General features: G+C 43.9%; 1 protein-coding gene across 9 annotated transcripts in view; it reads left to right on the top strand.

Annotated features, from left to right (window-relative positions):
- Positions 1-1,906: 1,906 nt before the first annotated feature.
- Positions 1,907-11,966, top strand: part of GLS2 (glutaminase 2) — a gene marked incomplete at its 5' end in the record, with an annotated part of 32,391 nt that continues 22,331 nt past the window's right edge. For 3 of the 9 annotated variants that reach the window (XM_083599246.1, XM_083599245.1, XM_083599244.1), the window contains 4 exons: positions 7,617-7,936; positions 10,090-10,189; positions 11,475-11,596; positions 11,811-11,940. In XM_083599246.1, the coding sequence (XP_083455372.1) occupies positions 7,617-7,936; positions 10,090-10,189; positions 11,475-11,596; positions 11,811-11,940 (672 nt within the window). The other 6 variants (XM_083599247.1, XM_083599248.1, XM_083599252.1 and 3 more) reach the window with 6 other exon arrangements.

Raw genomic sequence — 11,966 nt, 5'->3', positions numbered from 1 at the left:
CTAGTTTGGTTGTCTTCTGCACACAGAATGAGGTTTTTGGGGGTGGACACAGTGCTGGTACCAGGCTATTTTGCATCCTTGGCAAGGCTAACTGCTTGCACCCCCCCCAAATGCTAACTTCAATCTTCAAAAACGGGTATCTCGCAGGAAAAAAATGAAATGCACAAAACTCTAAACTTCTAGAGTTACTTTAAACTGCAAGGATAAGTAATGTAACCATCTTGGATTATCTTTCTCTAATGCAAAAGGAAATGTTTTAGCACACGAGTCAAACTGTGGTGCTAAAATTTAAGTTTCTTAAAAGTTTCAGTTTCAGGGACATAAAGATCTCACTTTGCTTGCCTTTTCCTTTGCAAATTTTGCCACCCATTCCTTCAGCTCAGATGTCGACGCTTCGGCAGATTCAACTAATATAGTTGGCAAGCCAGCTAGTCTCTTTTGCAGTATTGTTGAGCATATTTAAATCTGAGCTTTCACCACTTGTCGCTGACACTGGAAGTGTGAGAAGGATCCTTAGAGCAGCAGAAACATTAGGCACATTATCCAGAAATTTTTGTGGTAGTATGAAGAGTTGTACTCCTTACAGCAGCATAAACTTTGGAAGTCTTGGAGTTACTGCTATAAGTTCACAGCCCAGATGTTCAGCATCAGTACAGTATATTTGTTTCCATTGTGCATCCATTATTTTTCCAAATTCTTGCAGACCTTAAGGACATCCTCAGTAGTTTTTTTTATTGATATATATCATACAGAAAGCCAAATGGGGAATTATATTATTGTAGCTGTTGGAATCTCTCTTCAACAGATTATATGGCCATGTCTAAACAGCACAGTAGAAACCTACCGGTACTTTGGACATGCATTGCCTTTTCTTGGGCCTCAAACTGCCATTACTTTTTCTTTTTTTCTAACTTGTTCCGTCTCAAAGTTTGGTAGTATTTCTAACTCCTTTGCCATCTCAGTAGCATCTATCAAAACTTGTCTATCTGTTTCATATATTCATTTAAAAAAAAATTCTAATATATTAATTTCTTCAAAAATAATACAATTCTTCAAAATATAAAAGTAAAATATTATCAGAAATTTATAAGGTATAACAAAAAACTAATCTTTACAAAACTGTACATTTATAGCACGTTGTTTACCCCAAAGAATCCTGGGAGCTGTAGGTTGTAGAGCTATAATTCTCAGAAATATGTTGAATGCGTATGTCTAGAGACAACGGATAAAACAAATGCCATTTGTGTTTAATGGTTATCTCATTTGTATTTGCTTAAAAATCAATAAAATGTGTTTTAAAATAATAATTCTCAGAAATACAACCCCCTCACAGAACTACAGTTCCCAAGATTATGGGGGAGGGGGAACCGGTGTGCTTTAAATATATGAGTCTTTTCAATGCACATAATTGGGCCTGGAGAGGGCTGACCGATATCTGGTTTTCAACATCGTGATATATCACCAGCTAAACACTGCAATATACTGATATATTATAATGTATAAAATGTGGATGGAGCTATGCAGAGGCACTAGCCGGCTTCACGCTTTTCCCCACATTGTGATTTTTGCATAACACACACACAAACACACACATCAGGGTTTGCAATATATTGCCAGAGAGGGATTCCTCCCTTGTTTTCCTCAGGGCCTGGAGGCCATGTTTGGTTTAGGGAGAGGGACAGATTTCAATAAACAGCACCTGGCCATTGCTCCAGTCTTTGGCAATGGTCTTTCCACCCATCCCACCCTCTGCCCCCCCCCAACAACCACTAGTGCTTAAACAATTAATAATAATACCGTAATAATAAAATCCTTTCAGGACTATTCTTTCCCACATATGCAAACCTTCCCAAGTCTCCCTATTCTCCAGGGACAGTCCCAGATTAAAAGAAGCCATCCCGGTTCCTGATCTGATCCCAGAATGTCCCGCTTTTCCTTAGAACATCCCTATTTCCCTCAGAAAAATGTTGGAGGGTATGACAGGATGCCCCTATTTTCATCGGAGAAATGTTGGAGGGTATGGAATAAGACGTTCCCCAGGGCTTTTTTCAGCCGGAACTCTCCGGAACTCTCCGGTGGGCGCCATTGCCATTCTAAGAGAACGAGGGAGGTGTTCCTGGTGATCTCCGGCACCTCTTTTTCTAGAAAAATAGCACTGGGACGTCCCTATTTTCATCGGATAAATGTTGGAGGGGGTGTTATAGGGTGTCCCTATTTGCACTGGAGAAATGTTGAAGGCTGTGCACAACGTACCTTCCGCATGTACCATGTCAGGCAAAGGAACCACTAGGGTGTGCGCCGGCGAAACTGACTTGCTGAGGTTAGGAAACACGCTGTGCTGAGTATTCACATTAAAGTGCCTCGGGGAGAGCCTTGGCCTCTCCCTTCTGTAGCTCTGCAAATGGGAGAGGCAGTCAAGCCAGATGGAAGAAGAGCAGTCTCTCATTTCCTCCAGGGACGGAGCCTGGCTTAGAGCGAACGCAACAGGACCCTGGGCAAGGATGCTTCCATTGTGAGAGGCACTGAGAAAATTCCTTGCTCTCTCTCTCTCTATATATATATATAACACAAAGACCCTTGGTGGCCTGCGATCTGGAGAGGGAACTTTTCTCAGGGCCTCAAGGGTGGAGGCCTTTTAGCTAGGTTATTTCCTGGTGCAGGGATTTAAGGACACATGGCGTCATAACTCACAGGATGCCAAGTCTAAAAGTCCATCCATCCAGCCCAATAGTGCATGCTCGGACTGGCAGAAACTCTTCAGCGAGTCAGGCACAGGTGTTTCACATCATGTCTTACCTGATCACCTTTTTAACAGGAGGTTCAGGAGACCACTGGTCCCATCACCTCCTGGCAAATAGAAGGGGAAGAAATGGAGGCAGTGAGAGATTTTACTTCCTTGGGCTCCAAGATCAATGCAGATGGTGACAGCAGTCACGAAATTAAAAGACGCCTGCTTCTTGGGAGAAAAGCAATGACAAACCTAGACAGCATCTTAAAAAGCAGAGACATCACCTTGCCAACAAAGGTCCGTATAGTTAAAGCTACGGTTTTCCCAGTAGTGATGTATGGAAGTGAGAGCTGGACCAGAAAGAAGGCTGATCGCCGAAGAATTGATGCTTTTGAATTATGGAGCTGGAGGAGACTCTTGAGAGTCCCATGGACTGCAAGCAGATCAAACCTATCCATTCTTAAGGAAATCAGCCCTGAGTGCTCACTGGAAGGACAGATCGTGAAGCTGAGGCTCCAATACTTTGGCCACCTCATGAGAAGAGAAGACTCCCTGGAAAAGACCCTGATGTTGGGAAAGATGGAGGGCACAAGGAGAAGGGGACCACAGAGGACGAGATGGTTGGACAGTGTTCTCGAAGCTACAAACATGAGTCTGACCAAACTGCGGGAGGCAGTGGAAGACAGGAGTGCCCGGCGTGCTCTGGTCCAGGGGGTCACAAAGAGTCGGACACGACTAAACGACTAAACAACAACAACAGGAGACTAAGCATGGGACTTTCTGCGTGCAATGGCCTCAGATGTTCTGGTAGCCTAATGCGTTTAAACATTTAAATTATTTTTAAAATTAAATGTAAGACGTGTTCAAAAATTTTTAATTAATGCCAGCCCAAATGCTTGAGTGCTTTTGCATGACTTAGATCCTAGAAGCAGAGTTTCCAACTCTTAAATTTTTTTAAAGCACCTATCTGAGAGGGATCCATGGGCAGAGGTCAGGTAACTGATCCCAGAGTGGCTCTGAAACATAGCCAGACCTGATCCTGAGTACCACTGTATTCAATAGGTCTTCAGTATTTTGGAAGCACATTATTTCAGAGTTTGAATGAAGCTCACTTGGGAGACCTTGGGACAATCACTGTCTCTTGGCCTAACTTACCTCACAGGGTTATTGTGAGGATTAAATGAGGAGCGGGGACAGCTATGAGATCCTCTGAGGAAAAGGTGAGATATAAATACAACGATCAAATCAAGTTCAAAATTTATTGAAACCAAGGACCATTGATTGATTGATTCAGTTTCTAGTTCTCATGAGACTCTTAAGACATAAGGGAATGTCTGCAAAATATTACAAGTGTCTACAAAACATTATTAAATTCCATTCTGTCTTTAGAATTATGAACTCCTGCATGAACTATTGTCCAAAATGAATATTCACCAGAGAATTCTCTTTATCAAAGGCCTGCAAAAATGTTGACACTATGGGTAAGCAGGAAAACTACTGCCACCTAGAGGGTTGTCTAAGCATAGCTCCAGGACCAAATTACCTGTACTTTTGTGCTGCACAAAATATATATAATACAACAGCTTTGAACTAGTCAAGAAGAAGGGATGGAAGAGGTGTTTCCAGCACCTAGATCAGAACTCTCTCTTGCAGCCTATGGATGTTTATTCAGAAGCAACCCCTAATAAGCTAAACAGGGCTGAATTTGAATGAACAGCCCAATCCTATGCAAAGTTAGCTGCTCCTAAACCCATTGATTTAAATGGCATTAAACCCTGCACAGGACTGGACTGTGTGTGTAGATAGAACTGCAGTCTTCGTGGGATGGAAGGAAGTTAGGAAAAGTTAGGATAAAGCCAGTCTTCGAGAAATCTCCCATTTGAGTAGATAAGCATAAGCTTGGAGACTGGACTCCCGTTCCAGCACATATAAACCCCTGCATAATAACACCAATTGTAATGACAGTAAGTAAATATTCTGTCCCTGCTGCCCCCCACTTCCTAATCTGTAAAGTGGGAACAGCATTCAGGATGGTGTTTTTGAATTTTTCTTTTCTTTGCTGTGTGCTAAGGGAGTTTGGTCCTAGATGCCTCGTCTCTTGCATGTCAACTAAATTGCACAACACTGAGTTGGAAATTGTTACCCAAATTAGGGGTGGCAAATCTATGTGGGTAATCCTCTCATATTGTGCTTGTTAGCAACTTTATTTATATATATAGGCCTTCTCTTCAACCTTTAGGAGCATATCTGTATATACTGAAAGATTACTACTATTGAAATATAGGGACACGGGTGGCACTGTGGTCTAAGCCACCGAGCCTCTTGGGCTTGCCGATCGGAAGGTTGGTGGTTCGAATCCCCGTGACGGGGTGAGCTCCCGTTGCTCTGTCCCAGCTCCTACCAACCTAGCAGTTTGAAAGCACACCAGTGCAAGTAGATCAATAGGTACTGCTGTGGCGGGAAAGTAAATGGTGTTTCAGTGCATTCTGGTTTCCATCACAGTATTCCGTTGCGCCAGAAGTGGTTTAGTCCTGCTGGCCACATGACCCAGAAAGCTGTCTGTGGACAAACGCCGGCTCCCTCAGCCTGAAAGCGAGATGAACGCCGCAACCCCATAGCCGCCTTTGACTGGACTTAACCTTCCAGGGGTCCTTTTTACCGTACCTTTTTACTATTGAAATGCATTGGTTCCTTCTGAATGCCAACAGGAACATGGTGACAGGGCTAACCTAAAACAAGCCCCATTGAGTTCAGCAGGGATTACACTCAGGTAAGTAGCCTGAATTTCTGAATGGCAGTTACAAAGCGTGATTGTTTCCTTACACAGTAGTCTTTAGAGAGCCTCCCCAAACAACAATTCTCTTTGGGCTTCATTGTCGGCCAGGTAAATCAGCTGAAGCACGTTCTCTAAACAGGCCCTCTAAACCAATTTAAGTTGGGATCCACAATCTTAAATCCACAAATCCTTTTCAGTTCAAGCACAGTAAAGAGATTTCCACTAGAACCAACAGTCATGTGCTTTTTTAAAAGACGTGTTTTTAAAGGAGAAACTGCACCCCAATGTTTCTTGCCTGCACACAAACACATACTTGTGGATATACACGACTTTTCTACCTATATATGCATTTTTCAAAAATGCAGGTTTGTCTGGCTTGCAGACCATGGTTTTCAAGTGTACGTGCTAAAAATCCAGTGTGCTTATAACACAGACCTAAGAAAGAAAGCCAGCCACGGTGCAAGCCCAGTCTGGCTCCTCTGCTAAATGATAGGAAATTGGAAACAATTATTTCCTTCCCCTTTGTGCTGGCCTCCTTTCTCTTCCAAAATAAAGAGAGAAATGGTTTTAGTTTCTAGGAAATCGTTAACACATACTTTGCTGGAAAGTGGCAGAGAAATACCGGGCCTTAGCCCAGTACAACAACTGAGAGCGCATGCTTCTCCAACGTTCCCTAAACCGGAGAACCTAAACTCCATACCTGGACGAAATTATCTCTCCTTAGAAGAATTTAGCACATGCTAAATTGTGACTGTGGAAGCCAGAAATCCCATGGAATATACTCAGAGTCGCAAAGTGATTTCATACTCTTTATTCAGCTCATAGTGGTGAGGAGGAATGAATGGAAGTCCCCTCAAAGTATCTGCTTTATATACATTATTTACACAATGGGCTGCACATGATTGGGTAATTCCGGAATTCTACTGTAAGCCAATCAGGTTGTGGATTCACTTCTATCTGGAGCATGATTGGGTGGTTCCTGCCAACCAATCATACTGCTGCATTGTTCTAGGACCAATCAGACTGCTGCATTCTGAATCCTATTGTTCTAGGACCAATCAGACTGCTGCCTTTTGGATCCTATTGTTCTAGGACCAATCAGACTGCTGCCTTTTGGATCCTATTGTTCTAGGACCAATCAGACTGCCGCAGTTTGGATCCTATTCAACTCAGTACATAACATCCCACAAAGAAAGTTGTTCTATATTATATGATATAGGATATATTATATTTATGATACATATCAGGCATGTCCAACAGGTTGATCACGATCTACTGGTCGATCGTGGATGTGTCCCAGGTCGATCGGGATCGCCTTAGTGTTCCTTTTGCCAACCCTCCCTCCCCCCCCAAAAAAACTTGACAAATTTTGCCAACCCTCCTCTAAAAAAAGCTCAGCGACTCCTGACAATGACAATGGGTAGACCAGTATTACTTTTTTCACAATAATATTTATTATTTTCCATACATAATTATATATAGCAGTTTCCAATATCATTATTTCATAAAACCATATCACAGTCATAATCATATTTCCTAACTTTCCTTATCGTGCATTTTCTTATTTATATGTTTAATCCCAATGTAATCCTAGGCCTAATTAATTCTTCCAAGTGACTACATATCTTTAATATTACAGTATTTATTCAGATAGTCTTTAAATTTCTTCCACACAGCCAGTATTTTTACACTGTAGGTAGATCACAGTCTCTTGGGAGATGGACGTGCCTGATATGGTACATGATATTATGATTATATGCGCCTTGCACACACAAGCGGCGTGAGCAAACCGTGATCCAAGCCTCGATTATTAAACTAAAACGAAAACCCATGATGCTTCTGAAAAAGAGTTGGTGATGATGCCAGCCGATGTCAGTCACTTTCACAGTCCAGGGTCGGCGGTGCTGCTTGCTTCCTATTCACTCGGTGCCTAAAGGCTGCGGGGTGGGAGCTGCATCTCTAACAACCTGTGAGCATCGCGCTATGACTCACCTGGAGTCTGGGAAAGCGCACAAAGATCTTCCCTCCCTCATTGGCGCGTTGCGTTTATTTATTTGTCGCTGATAGGCTGGAGCCGCTGCCCATCCCTCTCCTTCCCCCGCCCCCTGCTTGATGCTTTCCCTTTTAAAGGGCCAGAAGGCGAGCTCCTTGTCACTCCCCCTTGCCCCCCCCAGCACCAATCCTGGATCCTCTTGCTGCCGCTTCCTCGTAGCTTCAGACGCTATCAAGCCCCTGCGACTTCTTGCTGCCGCCATGCGCTCCATCAGGATCTTTCCAGGAGTGCTGCAGCCTCCTGTGATCCGATGGAAAAGAGGGACGGGACGCTGCCCTCCCTTGGGCATTGGCAGAGCCGGCTGCTCGGCCTCGGCTCAAGGCAGAGAGGCAGCGATGGTGAACGGGCGTCACCAGCAACACCAGCAGCTGACCGACCAGTAAGGGAATGCATGCGCCATGTGTCGTATCGCTGTGGTGGAGGGGTGTGTGCATAGGTGATGTCAAAGTCTGTGGGGGGGGGGGTATTTTGTTTTGCCCATCCAGGAACTGTGTAGATTTTGTTAAGCAGGAACTGGGTGCAGGATTGAATTAGGGGACTCTGGTGTCCTCCAGATGTTGATGGACTGGGCATGGAGAGTAATGGTGCAGCAATAAAACGGCTAGCACATTTGCAAAGCTAAGAAGGGTCCGGTATGGTTCCAAATTGGATGGGGAAACCATGTGTTGAGATTCCTGCACTGTAGCCGGTTGGACTAGATGACCGTCAGGGTCCCTTCCAACTCTTCAGCTCTATGATTCTGTGACTTCCACGTCTCATCAGCCCCAACCGGCATGGCCAGAGATGTTGGGAGTTGTAGTTCAACAACATCTGGAGGTCGTGCAAGTTCACCACCCCTCATTAATGAATTGACTCCTCTACAATGCAACCTTTTGTTTGGCGCCAGCGAACTTTCCGCACTCTGGTACCTAGCCCAGCTGATATCCTAGCAGAAATTATCCAGCCCCACTTTGCTTGTATGTTTCTTTGCAGAATGACCAGCTGACAAATGCTGCCATTCTTAGGAGAGCTGTTAAACTTAAGGTGGTGTGGGGAAAATAGAAAACCCGGGGTGTCACGATCGATGCGATTCTGGAATTGTGACGCACTTAGGGCTTCATGCGCTGCCAAGCCTTGCACACTGAAGGGACACGTCCCCCCGTCCAGAGGCAGAGAAAAGAAGCCAGGTTGTCAGACTTCCAGACATACGGCTTTTGTCATTTCCGTGCTCTCTTATTTTTGATGCCAATTATTTCCGCCCAGCATGAAACACCTAAAGTGCTAAAAGTATTTGCTCCCTGCAGAAATGCTGGCTGCCGTTTGAAGCATACTCATAAAAGAGTAGAATTGCATTCAACATGGAAGAAAACACAGGAAATAGAAGACAGGGGCATTGTGGTAGTGGCATAGCCCCCACTGCCAGTGTCTATGTGATTATGAAAACCTCTACAAGTGATTTGTTTTGGGGGGTTTAAATTATTTGTCCAGAATCTGAGCACTTTCCCTGTATCACTCTAGTGGAGGAACTCCTACAGTCTTTTAAAGGAGCCCACTAGAGCTAAGATGGGATTGTAGTTCAAAATATCTGGAGAGCACCAGATTAGCAAAAACTGGGTTAACCTGTCCCAAGCCACATTTTTAGTTCAGGTGGAGGAAATGTGCAGCTTCCAACAAAACGTAACATTGAAAATTTTCCGATACTGGGCTGCCTTCAGATGTTTTCAGAAAGTTGTACAGTTGCTTATTTCTTTGACATCTGCCGGGAGGGCATTCCACAGGGTGGGTACAACTACCAAGAAGGCCTTCTGTCTGGTTCCCTATAATTTCACTCCTCAGCAGAGAGGGAACCGCCAGAAGGCCCTTGGAACTGGACCTCGAAGTCAGGGCTGGACAATGGGGGTGGAGAATCTCCTTCAGGTATACAGGGTCAAGACCATTTAGGGCTTTAAAGGTCAGCACCAGCACTTTGAATTGTGCTTGGAAAATTACTGAGAGCTGATGTAGATCTTTTAGGACCGCTGTTATATGGTCCCGGCGGCTGCTCCCAGTCACCCTTCTAGCTTCATTCTGGATTGTCAGTGTGGGTGATGAGATTTAGAGTTTGATGACAACTGGAGGTTCCCTACCACTGCTTTAAAAAGTCTTGCTCTCAAATCACCGGTATTTATTTTTAGAAATCTATAACCAACCCTTGCCAGGAGGGATATGTTCCTTTGCTCTATTCCTTTGCCTCTCTGTGAGTTCCATTCTCAGGCTGCTGCTACCACTGCTTGTTTTTTAACTGTACACTTACCTGAGAGGTTGCCCATACCTGAAATGTGCAACATGAATGCTTTACATCAGTGTTTCCTAAACTTGGGTCTCCAGCTGTTTGTGGACTACAATTCCCACCATCCCTGACCAGTGGTCCTGCTAGCTAGGGATGATGGGAGTTGTAGTCCCAAAACAGCTGGAGACCCAAGTTTAGGAAACACTGCTTTAAATAAATAAATGAACGTTGTGTAGGGGTGAAACACGACCTGTTCTCTGTTGTGGCCTCTTGTCTCTCCGCAGGGATGTGTCAGAGAATGGGATGCTGCCTCGCCTTAGTGACCTCCTTTTCTACACAGTAGCTGAAGGCCAGGAATGTATCTCCGTTCATAAATTCACCAGTGTAAGATGCTTCCAGCTGTCCTAAAGGGCGGGTGGGAAAGGTGGGACTTGGGGGGGGCATATTCCCAGGCCTGCCTGGAGATGCTGAGAGTGAATCTAGGATCTTGTGCACTGCAAGCAGATGCTCTACCACTTGCTACAACCACATGAGGAATCGGGCATCTAGAACCTCTGTCGAAATAGTGAGCAGAGCTTTACACATCTGCACCCATTAAAAAATCCGTAGAAGCAGGAGGCTGGTCTCATTTTCTTTACTGCAAGAGCAGATACCTTCCCCCCCCCCCCTTTCACCGGATTTTTATTAGTTTTCTGTAACAAAGTTTCAAAACATTTTGTCATTTTTATACCTAAACCAAACTTAACGAAGGAAGACCGGATCGCAGGTGGATATAATACAAAGCACATGATTTTAAAAGGCTAGTTATGGTGGATCGTGTCAATGGTTTCTTTGTACATTTTTCCAATAGCTCAGCTGAGAAAATAAAATAAATGGGAATGGATAAAAAGAGGGGTTTTTATCCCTCTGCAAGAGCAGATATTATAGATATTGGTGGTATGCACAGCAGGAGATGTGAGATGTTTATTCCGGTCCATATTGCATTTGAAATTTTGTTTGCACATGAAATGGTTTTTAATTGTTTGTATATATACTGTTGTTTTTATATATGGTATTGTTTTCCATTGTTTCCATTGCTGAATTATTATTATTATTTTACTGTGCAATCACTTCAGGATACTTTATAGGAAGCAATTCGAAAATGGAATCAAATAAACAAATAAATAAAAATACTCTATCCCGTTCTCATCCCCTCTTCTTGCTATGTGTTCATCTGTGTTGTTGGCAGAGGGCGCCTTCATTTTTTAAAAAAAACTATTGCAAAACAATTTACTTATAACAACACAGACAAAGACAATACCTCAATGACAACTAAACATCAACTAACAACACATCATCTAACATCACACACACTTTTGACTTCCGATTCACCTCATTGTGCTTTCTACGTATTTTTAACCTTTACGCATTTCCTGTTATATCTTTTACATATCCAGAAAATTTTCTACATTTATAGTTTCCCTTAATATTCAAGGTTCAGTCTAGACCTGTCAGGAGATTTTCATTTTCACAATATTGTTTTAGATATTCTTTACATGTTATCCATTCCTTACACACTTTCTGGTTTGAGTTTCCTCTTATTCTCCCAGTCATTTTCTCAAGTTCCAAGTGTTCTGTCATCTTCACCTGCCAGTCAAGATGGCGCCTTCATGTGCTCTTCTCAATTCAGGCCTTGCAAGGCACTGGCCTTTGGACCTCGGATCCACGCCTTCGAGACTGCATGAATCGTCTGCAAAAGGCAGCGCAGGAACCCAGCGCTGGCGGGATGCTGAACCGGGAACTTTTCCGAAGGTAGGGAATCCTTAGGTGCAGACAGGGAAGCTAGGAATACCTTTGCTAGGCTGACCTAGTTAGTTCCGCTGCCATCCAGGCAAGAAGACAGTTAAGGTGGGCAGTGTTGATTCAATTACAAGCAAACATCCCAATTCCCATGTCCTCTAATGTCTTATGGCACATTACTCAGCCGCTCCCAATTCAACTCCCCACCTGTTTTTTCGGTCCTCAGGTGTGTGAGCAGCAACATTGTACTGCTGACCCAGGCCTTCCGGAAGAAGTTTGTCATCCCCGACTTCCAGGGGTTCACGTCTCACGTGGAGCAAATTTTTGAAAGCGCCAAAGGACTCCAGGAGGGCAAGGTAGAAAAATCAAGTAGTGCATGAGG

This window comes from Podarcis filfolensis (assembly GCF_964270895.1).
Source record: "Podarcis filfolensis genome assembly, chromosome: 2".
NCBI lineage: Eukaryota > Metazoa > Chordata > Lepidosauria > Squamata > Lacertidae > Podarcis > Podarcis filfolensis.
This window is presented reverse-complemented; position numbering and strand designations above follow the sequence as displayed.